This window comes from Cibotium barometz, chromosome 1 (assembly GCF_041138505.1).
Source record: "Cibotium barometz isolate CiBa-2024 chromosome 1, ASM4113850v1, whole genome shotgun sequence".
In the NCBI taxonomy this organism is placed as follows: Eukaryota; Viridiplantae; Streptophyta; class Polypodiopsida; order Cyatheales; family Cibotiaceae; genus Cibotium; species Cibotium barometz.
This window is the reverse complement of record NC_141046.1, coordinates 25,645,554-25,663,321: the sequence shown is the minus strand read 5'-3', so window position 1 is coordinate 25,663,321 and position 17,768 is coordinate 25,645,554. Positions and strand designations below refer to the sequence as shown.

General features: G+C 45.2%; 1 protein-coding gene across 1 annotated transcript in view; it reads right to left on the bottom strand.

The window, feature by feature from the left end:
- Positions 1-17,768, bottom strand: part of LOC147641787 (uncharacterized) — a 53,174-nt gene that overhangs the window by 9,106 nt on the left and 26,300 nt on the right. Inside the window, exons 2-5 of the mRNA XM_086799722.1 lie at positions 15,994-16,080; positions 15,680-15,862; positions 15,482-15,568; positions 15,310-15,381 (exon numbers count right to left, since the gene is read on the bottom strand). Of these exons, the coding sequence (XP_086655848.1) occupies positions 15,310-15,381; positions 15,482-15,568; positions 15,680-15,862; positions 15,994-16,080 (429 nt within the window). The remainder of the gene's footprint in view (positions 1-15,309; positions 15,382-15,481; positions 15,569-15,679; positions 15,863-15,993; positions 16,081-17,768) is intronic.

Below are 17,768 nucleotides of genomic sequence, written 5' to 3'. Positions count from 1 at the left end.
ACCTTCACGGGGAAGTCAACACGCTCAAAGGCATAATTTCAGCTCTTCAGAGGGAGCTTGCAGAGGCCAAGGCAAATGGTGGACTTGAAGAAGGTGAAATTCAGCCATCCATGATAGAAGAGCTCAAGGTTATCAAGGAACAAGTACGGGCAATTAAGGAAGAAGAGAAACAACAGGAAGCAAAGACTTCCTCATGGGTGGAGGTCATCACCAAGACGCAAAAGAAGATGGATGAAGCGGAGAAGTGGATAGAGGTCGCCAAGAAGGGTAAAGGTAAGGAGATAACAACCCCTACACCTACAATCATTAATATGACTTTGGAAGAGGAACAACGAAGACGTACACGTGCTTTGCATGTGAGGATTACCGGCCTTAAAGACGGGGATAAAGTTGAAGAGGAGGTGAAAGAGCTTATGGTGTTGATGGGGATTGACAGTCCGACACACGCAAAAGCCTGGAGAGTGGGCAAAAAAAGCGGAGGCAACGGGGAAACATCAAAGGAAAGAGCTCTCATACTTCGCTTCCCTTCTATTGAGGCGAAGAAGGAGTTCTTGAAAAGACGACCCACTTTAAAGAATACAGGCATTTTTCTTGGTGATGATCTTACTCTTTCACAGCTTGCACATATGAAGGAAGTCATGCCAGAGATTAGAGCAGCAAGAGAAAAGGGTAAGATAGCATTTTATAGAGAAGGGAGGGTGGTCATCGTGGAGCGACGCTCTACATGACGGTGCGAGACCTATGGGACCAAATTAAAGCTGGCAGCCTGGAACTGCAATGGATCCCTCAGACTTGATGTAGGTGCCTTTGAGGACAGCTTTACAGATAGAGATATAGTCTTCTACTCGGAGACTCACCAGGCCCCTGGTCAGATGATGCCACAGGTGACAGGATACAGATGGGAGACAGCTTGCAGAGTAGGGACGAGATCGGTACACAGTAGTAGAGGATCAGGAGGGGTGGCAGTTCTTTTCAGGGAGGAGCTGCAACCGCTTATACACATAGTTCGGAGAGATGATCAGGCCAGATATATGTGGGTGAGACTGAGGGCCGACACAGGCAGATTCCTGTATATTGCCATATGCTATTTTGCTCCTAGTACATCGACATATGCAGCACCTAGAGGGCAGTCTCCTTTCTCTGTGCTAGATGATGACATATGGGAGTTCTCTAGGGATGGAGACATCATCCTGCTAGGGGACTTTAATGCCCGGACGGGCAACCGCCAGACAGCCTTTTATGATACCTCGGAGGAGATGCTGAGAGAGTTGGACACTCTGGATATGGGATTAGACAGAAGCTCACAGGATGTGGAGTGCACAGAGTATGGGAGATATTTGGTAGATATGGGGGCTGCGCATGGGTTGGCCATACTTAATGGCTTGCAGAGGTTTCCGTCAGCAGCTGGATTTACTTGCTTTCCACATAGACATGGTGCTAGCACAGTGGATTATGTTATGGCTATGCCCAGCTTTGTTTCATGCATTGAGGACTTCACAGTTGGATCTCGGCCCATTGGGGTAGTAGTGGATCATGCATTGTTGACATTGACTATCTCTTTTCACTTTACCACAGCTCAGAGGACACGAGGGGCAGATCACACTCGATATACTTTTACCTCAGAGACTGATGCTGTCTACACAGATGGGATTTATAGACGTCTGTACACAGAGGAGCCAGGGAGACCTTTGGAGGAGTTGACCCATATACTGACAGAGACTTTACATGATGCAGCGAGAGAGGCATATCCACATACTCGGCCTGGACAGAGACAGCATTCTAGATGTATGCCCCAGAACAGCTGGTATGATGAGGAGTGCAGAGAGACCAGAGCCCGACTGCAGCGGGAGGTTGCTTTGGGAGTCACTACTTACCGACAGTCACGTATTGCCTTCCGACGCCTTGTGCGAAGGAAGAAGCGGGCCTTCCTTGCTCAGCTAGAGCAGGAATTATACCAGCTGTTCTTGAGCCAGGATTCGAGGGAGGCTTGGCGTCTGTTTCATGAGTCCTCCCCTGCTTTGGCCATCACTTCTACAGAGGTCTGGGGTAGTTATGCAGCATCTCTATATACAGTTCCTGGACAGACACCTTTTCCTGACCCGCCAGCACCATGCCCACAGACATGTACTTTCTTTACCGCAGAGATGGTAAGGAAGGCCATTGATAGGATGAAGACTGGGAGAGCATATGATCACGATGGATTGGTTGCTGAGCACTTTATTCATGCGAGAGACATGCTGGCAGAGCTTCTAGCAGTGATGTTCAATCGTGCTATGTGCGAAGGCTTACCCGAGACTTGGAGTAGGTCCACCATCGTGCCTATCTTCAAGTCAGGGGACCCTATGCAGCCAGGGAATTATCGCACTATTATGATTGGTCACACACTAGCACGATTGTATGCATCCATTCTTGAGCAGCAGTTGAGTAGATGGGCAGAGAGAGCTGGCATTCGAGCAGAGGGACAGGCAGGGTTCAGGAGAGGTTTCTCTACTCTTGACCACATCTTGACTCTCCGGGCCATTATTGAGGAGGGCAGGTCGCATGGGCGACGGATTTATTGTAGCTTTGTGGACTTCCGCAAAGCATTTGATACAGTGCCCAGAGCCAGATTGATGAGGCGATTACAGGAGATGGGGGTACCCACAGAGCTCATATGGGGAATTATGGCTTTATACAGATCAGTTGCAGGACAGGTACGCACCCCAGAGGGGGTCTCTACTTTGGTTCACTCCACTATAGGAGTGAAGCAAGGTTGCCCGTTATCTCCTTCACTGTTTGGTATGTATGTGGATGAGGCTTCTGACTACATTGAGAGATTGGGGGACAGAGGAGCCCAGCTAGCAGGTACATGGATCCCACTATTGTTATATGCTGATGATATTGTGTTGATCTCTGACTCTCCTGAGGGTATGCAGCGTCATCTGGATGCTTTACATGAGTTTGCACATGATAGTGGATTGTCTGTCAACCTTGGCAAAACCAAGGTTATGGTGTTTAACACCACGCCACAGTGGGTTAGGCGATCAGCTCCCACATTTACATATGGGCAGGAGATTGTGGAGTATACAGATGCATATACATATCTTGGGGTAGTATTCAATGGGCCAGTGTTTTCGATGAGGAGAGCAGCAGAGACTAGATTGACTAGAGCACATGCAGCCCTGGGTGGTTTGGAGAGGATGTGTTCGCAGGTTCAGTTTCAGGAACCTCGAACAAAACTCTGGCTTTTTGACACTCTAGTGACATCAGCTATGCTTTATGGAGTGCAGATATGGGGACCTTCAGTGGGCCATCACAGCGCAGGCGGGTGGAGAGGTATGGAGAGGCCTTTGGTATCTATGATTGCTAGGCTTATTAGAGCCAAGGCTGTGGTACCTCATGAGATTATTCGAGCAGAGCTGGCGGCTGCCCCTCTGGTGATTGAGGCTCTTACGAGATCAGTCTCCTACATACATGGCTTGTGGGATCTCCCCCGAGACAGATATGCACGCCTCGCCCTGGAGTCCTCCCGACAGTTAGCTTTACAGGGAGACACGGCTTGTTGGTATGGACAGATGACATCTTGGTTCCAGGCACATGGTTTTAGCATGGACAGATTGCCTCCCTTCCAGTATTCTCTGGAGGCACCCTCTCTCACTCTTACACGGACAGAGATTACCAGACTCATCCGTCAGGATTTAGTTCAGCTGGACATTAGGAGGACATGGATACAGCCGACTGAGGAGCTGGGCACGAAGATGGCTTTCTACAGAGAACATTTTCTTCAGCTCACAGCAGATGGTTTTGTGATCAGACCCAGTTACATGGATGTACACTTGTCTCATGCAGTACGATGTGCTATTGGTCAGATTCGCACATCCTCACACCAGCTTGAGATTGAGATTGGCCGATATAGAGGTATACCAGCTGAGGCCAGGATATGCCGAGTATGCCATGGGGAGCCAGAGACAGAGCTGCATTATATATGCCATTGTACTGCATACTATGAGATACGTGGTCGTTTCCACTGTTTATTCAGAGAGGGTTTTGGACCACTTTCCAGAGTCATGGGGTACCAGGACCAGAGGTGTTTGGGATTGTTCTTGCTTGAGCTGCGGAGACATAGAGATAGCCTGCTTAGGCGCACAGAGAGCCAGACTCAGAGGCACATTACAGACTTCTTTAGTCCGGCCATCACTGCGCCAGATGGACCACAGCAGCAGCAGGACATGGATACCGCCCACACCAGGGGTACACTGATTGATCGTGCGATTGAGCTTGGGTGGTCCAGACGCCCACGACCACGGAGGAGGGCATCCCAGCATAGACGGAGGTTGCAGCGGCAGATTCGGATTATTCTTGCGAGGCATGCGAGACACCCAGTCAGGGTGCTGACCACAGAGGATATTGAGGAGATCCGCCAGTGTCCGATGCGGCACATATTATGAGATGGAGGTACCTCCATAGTGTACCTTCCAGTTCCAGTTTCATTTTCTAGGTGCCAGTAGTATCATCTTTATTTTTCATTTTCTGGGTTTTTTTTTTTTAATCCAGACATTGTATCAGATCCACCATGATGTAACTTTTGGTCTCATAGGTCATTATGGCCTTTTGAAGACGTTAATATAACATTTCATTTCATTTCATTTCTCTCTCTCTCTCTCTCTCTCTCTCTCTCTCTCTCTCTCCACGATAGTTTTCCTACGACGTTAAAAAGTTCTCTTCTCTTCTTCTCTCTCTCTCTCTCTCCACGATGGAGGTGTTTCATCCACCATAGCCCTGCTTGCCAATCCTAGAAGGCTTGGGCACAGCCTTCAAATGGTATCAAAGCTACAGATACCCATGAATCAAGGTCTGGTCCTAGTCATTGTGCTGCTACAAACACTCAGTCACGAACAAGCTGCAAGCCCGCATCCTTCATTCGACTGCACCCGAAGAGGTTCCATCTGCTTCAGCTCTACCTCCTGTTGCTCCTACCACCGTCTATCGTCTTTGTCGTCGACTGTTTTCTCTACCGTTGCTCTTGCCACTGGTTGCCGTCGATCCTTGCCACGTGGAAGTAAGGCAGGCTTAAAGCCTTACCTAAGGCTTATTAAAAGACTTATAAGGCTTATCAAAACCTTAGTAAAAGGCTAAATAAAGCCTTCGAATGCTGCGCCAACTCCTAGCAGAAGCGCATCCATCAGATCTCCGCCACCCAACTCCACATCATCAGCCCACCTTCAGCTTGAGCAACGATTGTACGTGTAATTTGGGGGTTTTCCCTTCAAATCAAGGAAAATTAGAGTTTCTGCAATCACAAAAATTGGGAATTCTTCAAAAATCAAGTGAAATCCATTTAAACCTCTTGCATATCCCAAAAAAAAAAATCAAATTTTTAGGTAAAAACAGCCTTCTACATCGACATTCAAGGGCCCTAGTATGCCTAATTTTTTGGGCTTTTTCAGAAATCAGCAAAATTGAAGCCTCTACAGTTGCAAACATTTGGGGCTTTTCTGTATTATGGAGAAAATCGTCAAATTAAAGCCCATGAGGTCTCTAAAATTTGGGGCTTTTTCCCAAATTGGTATCCTACAACAAGTTGGAGTTGTCACATTGACAAAAGTTTGGGGTTTTGTCTCTACCGCTCCCAATTTGTGCACTTCTAGGTCCTCTGCCTTGGCCCTTGAGCCTTAAAAGATAACCCAAGTGTCCATGGCTTGGAAACGCTGCCGAAAGAGGATCTTCACCGATGTACGAGGGGAAGTTTGTTAACTTCCAAATATTTGTTGGGGTTGGGGAGAGCTTGCATGTACACCAACACTTACACACACACAGTGAGCTTGAACAAGAAACGTGGGAGAGTGAGCTACTGGAAAAGTACTCTTTGTTGATAAGGTACAAAAGTACAATGAGTACATATAAAAGCCTAGGGCAAGGTGCCCAACACACATAAGTGTGTTCACACGGGAAAAACCTATGTCCAGCCACAGGGAATAAGTGTCGTGAGTAAGCTGGGTTCACACTTGAACTAGCCAGGAGTGGTCATGACCAACAAACCCCCCTCAAGTGAATGGTGTGAACAGAGACAAGGTGTAGCAGACTACCTTGGTAAGAGGATGTTGAGGTCGGGAAGAGCTTGCCTGTACACAAACACACACACACACACACACTGAGCCCGAACAAGCAACATGGGAGAGTGAGCTGCTAAAAAAGTACTCTTTGTTGATAAGGTACAAAAGTACAATGAGAACATATAAAAGCCTAGGGCAAGGTGCCCAACAAACATAAGTGTGTTCACACGGGGAAAAAACCTGTGTCCAGCCATAGGAAAAAAGTGCCCGTGAGTAAGCTGGGTTCACACCTGAACTAGTTGGGAGTGGTCATGGCCAACAAACCCCCCTTAAGTGAATGGTGTGAACAGAGACAGGATGTAGCAGACTACCCTCGTAGAGGCTGTAAGCTCAAAGCTTTATGGAAAGCTTCAAACTTTTCCCTCGAAAGAGGCTTTGTAAACCCATCTACTATATTGGCATGTGTAGGCACATAAGCCAAGTCAATCTCTCCTGCATGGAGCCTTTCTCTGACATAATGATAGTGAACCTCAATATGCTTTGTGCGGGCATGAAATACTAGGTTTCGTGCAACTGCCAAAGCACTCTGATTGTCAGTGTAAATGGTGGTAGAGGACTGCAGTCCAACACCAAGATCGGCTCATAGGTGTCGTAGCCAAACACATTCCATAGTAGCTGTAAAGGCTGCCCTGTATTCAGCTTCACAGCTAAAAGTGGCCACTATAGGCTGCTTCTATCTGAGCCATGAGATGCATGAGTCACCAAGAAGAAAACAATTACCACTGGTTGACACTCGCGTGTCATAGCAACCTGCCCAATCACTGTCTGTAAATGCAAGCAAGCATAATGTAGAAGAACTGCCATAGAACAAGGCAAAGTTTGTGGTGCCTTTAAGATAGCGAAAGACACGCTTACATGCTTGCCGATGCATAGTGCTCGGACAATGCATGAATCTGCTCAACTGAGAAACAGCATACTATATATGTCCAAACGAGTAGAGCATAAATAGATAAGGCATCCCACAGCCTGTTGATAGGTAGCAACATCAAAAAGCGCACCAGCATACTCAAGTGACACTTTTAGACCTGGTTCCATAGGAGTAGAAACAGGTTTATAATCTATCATGTGAAACGAGTAGAGCATAAATAGATAAGGCATCCCACAGCCTGTTGATAGGTAGCAACATCAAAAAGTGCACCAGCATGCTCAAGTGACACTTTTAGACCTGGTTCCATAGGGGTTTATAATCTATCATGTGAAAACGCTCAAGGAGCTACTCAACGTATCTGCACTGAGATAACATGATAGCCCCCCTCAAAAGGTATAAACTGTATGCCCAAATAGTAATGTAAATGCCCCATGTCTGTGACATCAAATGCATGCTGCAAATCAGGTTTAAAAGCTGAAATATCACCCTCTTCAGGGCCAGTGTAACGAGTATGTCATCCACATAAAGAATAAGGATGAGAACATTGTTCCCAATGTGGCGAACATAAAGTGTACTCTCAGCTGAACTATTCTGAAACCCTTTGGCAGTCAAGTATGCATGAATCTTGTGGTACCAAGCACGAGGAGCCTGTTTAAGACCATATAGTGCTTTATGTAAACAGCATACTTTTCTTTCTACACCTTTTTGAACAAAGCTAGGAGGCTGAGATACATAAACTTCCTCTTGCAAATCGCCATTCAAGAAGGCAGTTTTGACATCCAACAAATGTACATGCCATTGTTTGTGTGCAGCAAATGCAATAACAGTACGTATGGTAGTCATACGTGAAGTGGAAGAAAGGTCTCCTCATAGTCCATGCCCTCGCGTTGGGCATACCCTTTGGCGACCAAGCAAGCCTATGGCGATCAACTGAACCATCAGGCTTACGCTTTAGCTTGAAAACCCATTTTGTGCCAATAGCACGCTTGCCAAGAGACAAGTCACATAACTCCCAAGTACCATTTTTGTCAATGGAGTCCAACCCAATTGTCATCCTCCAATGCATCAACATGAGAAATAGGTTCCTCATTACAAGCGGTGGCAACAAGAGATGTATCAACATAATGTCAAGATGCATGGCAAGAAGCAACACGTGTACGACCTGGCATAAATGTAGGCTGTTTGCTATTACGCAAAGTCTCAACCAGCCATCTAGGAACAGCTTTTGACTTCCTAGTGTCTGCATCTTCCTCTGCCAATGCATCACCCAAAGAATCCTGATCAATTTGAGGCATTTCAAGATCATTTTGGGGCAAGTTCACTACTGATTTTGCTGATTTTCAGCAAGCATAGGTGGCTGTAAATGAGCTGAAACTGGCTCTAAATTATCCACATTTTAATTGAATAAAGGCAACAAAGTATCAAACACATCTTCCATCCCCATAGATGGCTGTCTGGCACATGAGAGAAGTGGTTGAGATGCATATTCATCAAAGATAACATCTCTTGACACAATGATCTTGCCTGTATTAGGCACATAGAGTCTGTATCCCTTACTCTCAGTACTATAACCAATGAAAATACATTTGATTGCCTCTGCATCAAGCTTATGTCTTTGTTGTGTGGACACATGCACATATGCCAAACACCCAAAGACTCTCATATGAGTAATCACTGGAATCCTGCCATTCCATGCCTCATAAGCAGTCATAGATTTCAAGGCTTTAATGGAGCAACGGTTAAGCACATAATTGGCACACATAACCGCCTCTCAAGCCAAAACTTATTGGGCAGATCCTTGCTCTTAAGCATGCAACGTGCCATCTCCATGAGTGTATGATTACGTCTCTCTGCAACTCCATTCTGCTGAGGAGTATAGGGAGTAGTACACTGATGGGAAATACCATGTAGCTACATGTAAGCTGTGAACTCATTTGACAAATATTTCCCCCCTCGATCTGTACACAATGTGACAAGCTTGTGTCCACAAGCATTTTCAGCCATGGGACGGAAGTCTTTGAAAGCTGCAAAGGCACCTGACTTCACTTTTAAACCACACACCCAACAAAACGGAGTGTGGTCATCAATGAACGTGATGGAGTACAAGTGTTCTCCAAAAGATGGAGCCCTCATGGAACCACAAAGATTACTATGAATGAGCTGTAATGGACGGACAGCCCTCATAGGCTATAGCACCATCTTTAGGAAAGGAATTCCTGTGCATCTTTCCAAGAATGCATCCCTCACATACATGCTTGAATGGAACCTGCATAGGAGGAAGCTCATGCACCATACCATGCTTCTGCAAGCGTACAAGAGATGGGAAATTCAAGTGACCAAACCGAGCATGCCATAACTCAATGTCACTCAACACATGGGAGGTGGATGCAATCATAGCATCATGAGAATGAATACTCCTGTCATACATGTCAAGCTTATACAAGCCACTGCATAATGTCCCAGAAAGCATAAGAGAAGCTGAATCTCTCTTGTCATACACTGAGCAACAATGGTCAGAAAACTGAACCTTAAACCCAGATAATGCAAGGGCTGAAACTAAAATGAGATTCTTCTTAATGCCTGGTACATATAAAGTGTCACTAAGAGTAAAACTGTCCCCATTACATGGGGTTAGCTCCACATTGCCAATGCCTTTAATGGAGTAAGAGGCATCATTGGCACACATAACTATGCCACCTTGAGGTGAATCCTGCAAAGTGGCAAATAGATCCTTGCAAGAAGTGATGTGCTTAGAAGCACCACTATCAAAGTACCGATCTCCAGCTGAGATAGACATACAGGAAGCAGGCAAACTGCATGTAACTACTAATGCATAGCCCTCATGAGCAAAGTTAGCCTCTTCTTTAGTGTCCATTGTAGCAGCCAAACCTTGCTGTTTCTTTTTCTTTTCACTCTCAATGCGCTTCCTGCATTCCTCAATGAGATGGCCAGGTTTTCTGCAATAGTTGCATCTCTTCTTTTTCTTGGTTTCACCCTCTTTAGACAAGGTAGAATCTGAATGGGCATGTGGTTTGCCCTTAGGCTTACCACTAGATGAAGCCCCAGATTTACCTTTGTTTCGATCAAAAGCACCAAATGCCTGCTCAGCAGAAAGCATAGTAGTCTTGTTAGAACGAAATTGCTCTTCCTACAATAAGAGAGTCACCAACTCATCAAAGGTATACATGTTTGGATTACCCTTCATGAGTAGACGAAGAGTAGTAGCAAAACCCTGATAGGATTCTGGCAAACCCTGAAGCGTTGTAGATACAAGTGAACCATCTAGAATGACCTCATCAATGTTGATAAGCTGCTCTCGCAGATTCCTTGATGCGGGTAAGGAACTTGTCCATTGAATCACCCTCATCCATATGCTCAGACTCAATCTTCTTGCGAAGATAGGCAACACGACACAAATTGCAAACCCGATACAAAGAAGCAAGTACATCCCATGCACCCTTAGTAGAAGTGCATGAACAAATGTGCGGTATAACCTGCCTTTTGCATGAAAGGACAATCAAAGCATGTGCCTTAGCATCCTTGGCATCCCATCTTAGCTGTTCTGGAGTGGGTGGCAAAGATGCAAAAGATGTAGCACCACTTGAAGATACATCATCACCTGCATCAATAGTCCCTAAAGTACTTGCTGCGTCTCTTGTGCCTTGTATGTCCACCTTGTGTACCTGTCAGTGTGTGCGTAACCATCTATATGTGTTTGTATAGGTGTGAATACCTATTATATATGTAAGTGTGCCAACATGTGTGTGATGTTTGAACACCCTCTTATATGGATAAGATAAGCGTGTGCAATGTGTCATGTCCCAACCTGATGCAATGAAGCACCCTGGATGTGTGCTCAACCCGAGAAATGAAAACGTGCACATGCATCTCCTTCACACTCATCCTCCGGTTCTGAAGAGGGTGCCTCCTCGGACTGCTACTCCAGTTTTGAAGAAGCCTCTTGCTCGGATTCCTCCTCCAAGGTCCTTACCATCCTTGGCCTTGGACTAGCTACTCTTGTCTTGGCCTTTCTGTTAGCCCTCTTGTTAAGTCCCAGACAATCCTCACTTTCCATCATCCATCTTGGCGCGACGCTCCTCAGAGGTGAGGCGAGTCACCAAGGCTCCCCCACTTGCCTTGTCAAGTCCCAAACTTGGAAGTCTCCCACTGTAGCAAGACGAACTACATCTGAAAGATCACAGGGCCGATGTGCATGGAGGTCTACATGCAAAGACGGTTTCAAACCATCCACAAATCGCTCAACCTGCTCCGATTGTCAGACGGTCCTTGAGAGAATCAACAAAAGCTTCCAAAAACGAGCAAATAGTCGGTTATCAATTCGCCATGTTTCTGCATATCCACTGTATCATCAATTCACCACCTACGGGAATAAAGTGCCAGTCATCCCAACAAGTCACAAAGTGGTGCCTAAGGTGATCTTCCCACCACAAGAGAGTGGCACCTGTCAAATTCGTACACACCAAATGAAGTTGAAAAATATCTAAACCACCTGATGCTGATGCTGCCAACGTGGCACCCATCTCGCAGGTCCAATTGGTGACAACTTCACCGTCCATCTTCCCGTTGAAGTTTGAACTTAGGAGGCTTCAAAAGCTTCATTAATTGAGCCCATTCCTCACGAGGCATGGAGGAAGAACTCGGCAAACTGATAGTCCCCTCGACGAGCCACTGAAGGCAAGCGGGAACTGTCCGAAGAATCCAATGGAGAGGGACTTCAAGAAGGAGAGCGTCAGTGATGCAAACGTCATCTCTCTTGCGTGCACGTGTAGAATGATGACTACCACACTAGGAACGAAGCTCATCTGTACATTCTTGCCAACATCCAAATGAGTGAAAAATCCTCCTCTAAAGGTTTTCCACTTCGTTCTCGGAATCATCCAACACTTGCTCCCAAGCAACGGCCCTTGTAGATTCCACATCCAGAATATTGGGTGCTCGAGGTGCGGAGTCCCAACTCTATCCAATCGACACAGGAAGATATAGCCTCCATTTTAGCCATCGGCGTGTCCATGGATGCCTTCATGCTAAGAAGCAAATTAGTGAGTTGTCAATCCATAACAAATGTCAAGTGATCAAGGACCGGGTGAGGGATTTCAGCCCTGCACAATGAGGTAAGGGTTTGGTGGGGCAAGGAAGCACAGAATAGTCCCCCAATTGACCCACATGCAATGAAGAGAACCCAAATTTTCACTTTCCCCAAACTCGAACTTGTGCACTCTTGGAATCTACGTGCTCTACCCTATCCAACGTAGTCAACCCACACGAGTGGCAGAAAAGTAAAAAAAATTGCAAGTTTCCTAGGCTCTAATACCAATTGTAGAACACTTGTGCCTATGTGCTAGGGTTTTCCAAAGATAGAAAGAAGAGTGTGGCAAAATCACATATATAGCACACACAAGAGTCCTAAACTACTACCCACGTATAAATATGCACCAATGCTCCTGGTCGGCTTGTAGTATTGTTGTCAGCTAGCTATACTCGATTGCCACATCAGCGCCATGTCACCACTACCATGGGGCAACGCCACGTGTCCAACTCTGACCATCGGCTGCTATCTGATGTCTAGCTTTGCCCTGCATACCCGTAGGTGTGTCACATATGTACATGTAATTATTTGCATAAGTAAATGAGAATTGTTTTATTGGGGTTTTCTTGCTCTCGTGATCTAGAGCCAATATTGGTTGTGCAATTTGCAACAACTCAAGGTGCCATGGGAGGATTGGGAGGATTGGCCAAAAGAGAAAAAGATGACATTAGAAGCAAAACTAGTGATGCCTACACATGTGACTCCAATATTGGAAGGTTTTCTACCTTTGTACGTGATGCAGCCTCTATGCCATCCATAAGTGAAAGCCACTTAGAGAAGAAAATAGAAAGATAATGACTACGTACTAAGGTAAGTTACATGTGATGCAAGCACTGCCAATTGGAATGCCCTAAAGACAAGGGTTCTGAAGGGATCGTAACAGTGCAGTATAACAGCCTATGACTGGCAAGAAAAAGGGAAGAAGATAGGCTTGCATCCTTGGTGGATGCTAAATAAGAGAGTAATGGTAAACCGAAGCTGAAATATATGCTGGGAATCGTGAACACGAGGATGATATGGATAGTGGCTCACATGATGCCCATGGTGGAAAAGCATATGAGAGAAGAAAGAAGAAAGAAGAAAGGAAACAAAAATCTTCCAAAAGGAAAATTGAACTTGCAGACTTCCCAATGGATCAAGGAGTGACGGATTGTGATTTAATAGCAGATTTGCATGATGCAAAAGCAAACATCACCATAGCACAATTAATAAAGTACCCCATTTCAGTTCTTGGTGATAATGCTCACTCCTGCTCCTTCATCCAGGGTCGCAGTTGCCTGACAATTAGATAAGTCGCCCTCATCAAAATGACACATATGACTCGGGAATCAACTTCAGGAGAGTCTGAGGTCTTAACTGCATGATTATTTTGCAGGAATTTGAATTTAGAGAAGGTAAGGTACCAGAGGAGGTGGAGGATGCAGATACTCCCCCTGCCTACAAAGTGCAGATTAAAAAATGTTGAATCATAACCTAGAAACATTACAAAGAGAGGAATATTTGCATATGCTTGATGATTTCCCCAGCTTTTTATTACTAATTATTGGCATATGCAATATGTGACAATGGTACAACATTAAATTAATTTGAAGACTAATGCCAAGCCCACGGTTCAAAAGCTAAGAAGACTAGGGGTAATATAAGAAAAGGAACTAAAACCCGGAAATAGATAGGCTCTCGTCTGCATACTTTATCTTTCCTGTGGAGGATTAGAAATGGGTACCGCCTCTCGTCGTAAAACCAAAACAAGGGAGAAAATGGCAGATTTCACAATCACTCAATGACTCTGTCGCATCAATCTAGGGCTCACAATACTCTTTCTACCCTACTCTGCCTATGTCTACCCTGTACTTGTCCTCATGAAGCAATGCAACAACATACATCTAAGGGCTAATGCATGTGACACCTCTTTCTATGGTTGAAATTTCATTGACCTTGGAAAGGAGCCACCATGGGTAGACAAGCCATTTGTCATGACTTGTACAGCATGGCAGGGGTCCAATGTCACTATCTTTGGGACCCGGGTATGGCTCAAGATTGTAGAGATGTACAAGGCCACCCCCACACTCGCTTCATTAACACAAGGACGATAGCATGGGCCATGAAGAAGGCACTGGTCTACCTTACGAGGAGGGCGGCACTGGCACCGCGTTGCACCTGGATCTTCATTGGATCATCACAACAGCCCACCAAAACCCCACGACACCCTAGGATCCCTCCTCACCGCATGCTTCAAGTGGGAGATGATCAATAGCCCCACTGCTTGGCTGATTTGAGGTGCCTAATACACACACAACCTCGGCCTGAGGGGACCCCTACCCTTCGGCCAATGCCATCAGCACCATATGACCAGATTCTATTTGCATGCTCTGGGAGCAGCGGGAATGTTTTATGCATAGTTGCCAAAATGTCCCAATGGAATGAAAACAGCAAACCCTAAATGTTTTGAAAACGGCAAAAAAGGAAAAGGAAAACAGATCCCAATGCCATATCATATTGCCACATCATAGGGTTAGTTGTGTTCCTTAGACAGGGACACATGTTATACCTGCAGGGATGCAACTTGAGAAAGAGTTAGCAAAAAGCGCACTGCAAGGGCAACAATGGACAAAGTTTCCCTCGGCATCTACATAGTACATTATCAAGCATAATGCAATATGACACTGTCAATGTGGCCTTTCCCAACTTGCCAACCAAAGCTTTCCAGCATTGTTGGAAAGGGTTGGCTGGCAAAAAGAGATGCAAATATCTCAACCAGGTTGGCAACGGATGAAAGAATCTATTACCCCGCAAAAAAAGTCTGTGGACTGCACCAGCTGCATGGGATTTTTAACCTTATGTCCACACCTAGGAATCCTACTCTGTACCTGTGTCACATAAAAGAAGTTATGCTTTGGAGTAAATATCTGCATGCTTCCAACCCTTACTCCCTTCTTGATGGTGTGTGTAAGTTCATCCAAAACCATCCCTTTCATTTGGAAACACATCCTGACGTTATGGCAAGAATGATGGAGCCTTACGAAATAAAACCATGTTCACTTTTTAATACAACCATGTGCACATGATACTTGGCTATGTGCAATGACTGACAGTAATCTTTCCCTTCAAACACATAACATGAAGCTTAATTCTATGGCCACGACGCATGAGTTAGAACTGCTACATTGCAGTAACTTGAAAAAGTTAAAAATTTCAAACATAAATGTACACACAAGCTTCAAAAACAAAGAGATTGCACGTACAGCAGCTTTTCTGAGTTGGCAAGAGGCTAACGTGATATCCAACATTAAGACACAAATGTGCAATGCTGCGGGCTGCAAATTTAAAAAATCTGGCATTACAAATTGACACATTTATCCTTGTTTGACAATTACTCTACAGGACAATTTCTGAATACAATGCCCGTGCACAGACCTCATCAATGGGTTCAATATTTTGATACAGTGGCTCCAATACTGAAAAGGCTGCTGCAAATTGCTGAAGATGAAAGAGGATGACAGCCTATAGACAAAAGCAAAAAAACAGGCGTTATAATCACATAGACCTCTGCAGTTATGATAACAAGTTCCTCGAAGCTGGATGGGGCCAGCCAGAGTCCAGAAAGAAACATACAGTGTTAAAAATCGGTATAGATGTATCGTAATCCTCCAGGTGTGCAGCAGGTGTGTCTGCATTTGACCCTATAACACTCCCTTTAGAACTGGAAGAGTTGGTGCTTGGAGGACTGTTTAATGACAATGCACTCACGCCATCCAACTGCTCTCCAACGTTTTTTGAGAGCTCTTCAATCTTCTTCTGGAGACCCCAAAACCCAACATATATATCATGAGAAAAACCCAAGAAGAAAAGCAATTCCAAAGAAAGGAAAACAAAGTCCATATCAAACTTGGAATTACACACAACCGAAAAAACAGTCTGGAAAGCACCTTGACTTTTGATAAGACATCCAGCAGTTTCTGAGGTTCTGTGCAGCCATCTTGGAAATATTCAGCCACAGCAATGTTGTGAATCACCTGCAAATCAAAGATTCATTAAAAAACTTTTAAAAAAAACATCGTAGCTTCTTTGGTACTCATCAATATTAATCCAATGCACTGAATAGGGCAACTGTGTGTTTTCAGCAAAGTGTGGTCAGACAAGAAAAACCACATAGTGTACAACACGGAATTATTAACAGCACACTTCAGGAAGTGTCCCCATCAAGCACATCTGCCATTTGGGCTGCTGCACTGCTGCTCTTAAGCTGCTGGGATTGCTGCTAGGCTTGCAAGAAAGTGAAATCCAGTGAGGGTGTGCCATGAACAATTTCTCCACCCTGTTTACTTTGTATTGCTGTTTCATTCACATTATTGTGGCATAAGTGTTAGATTATCTATTGCAGCCACCAGGGTGACATTCGTATCAGGGCCAGGTCAACCACAATTTATTATGGGGGGGTTTCATAGAGAATTCAGTTTGCTATCAGATCTGGGAGTTCTTCCAGCTTTGGTAACTCAGTCTTATACATGGCACTTGGAGAGGTGTCATGTGCACACATGGACATGGCTGGTCTCCAGGCTAATCCCTGAGTTAGGCAGCAATTAAACAATAGGTTTGGGGCACCGGAAAACATTCTTTTGGACAAGGACCAGGTTGGCCAGGCAGCATTTTATGTAACATCATAAAGTATTAATACCCTTTTTAGGAATATTAATACGCCCAGTCCGGGACATGTCAAGCATGAGCTACGGAGGTCAGTCTCCCAGCCTTAGGTATCAGGTCAGTTCCTTTACCCACTTGGAGAACAAACGCATGTACGGGGCATCTGAGGCTAGGCATGAAGAAGTCAGTCCATAGATGCATATAACAAGCATATAAAAGCATGTAGAAAGCATGGACACATGGGGCAGGCCATTGGCCAGCCCATGGGGCAGTTTGGTGAACATTTGATGCTAAGCATCATGGCTATATGCCCAAACAAAAGCATTCAGTGTTCACAGGCTTTGTCCAGCAGTCGGCCAGCATCTACTGCAGCATATAAATATTCTGCCAGCATTTTATGTTAATGCAACATTCGATTCTTGCGTTAATTGCTAGCGCTAGAATTAATTGCTGGATTTTCATTGCCCTATATACAGGCCGACAGCAGTAGCATGAACCAACCAGCATCATGTGGGTGCTATATACGAGATCTCACTTTCCCTTGCATAAATCGTCTCATTCCACGAGTTCAAGCATCCTAGCATCTAGTGCTTCCTCAACAAGCAACTTGTGCTCAGCTTCAAGCAGCCTGAAGGTAGCCCTCATTCTCAGCCAGCATATGTGCTACTCCTCAGCATCTTGTTGTTACATACGTGGCTACATCAGGCTCTCTTCAATGGTCTTGGATCAGCATATGGTGCAGCCTGCGTTCGGTCTTCCTCATCCTTGCATTGGGCAGTTCCTCAGTCATCATTCATTATCATTATCGTTATCGTTCATTATCATTCATTATCAAGCAAATACTGGGACAGAGAGGGGGGGGGGGGAGAGGGGTAAATGGGACCCAATCTAGTGTCGACTCTCATCTTCTCTCTCTCTCTCTCTCTACTTTTCTCTCTCAGTAAAGTGGATTTCATAAACTCACAGGTTTAAAGAAGGCTTTGTTGTGTGTTACTACGGTCAACCTATTGCATGCTACATTGGTATCAGACTTGCACGTTGTGACCCAACTTAGCTACCC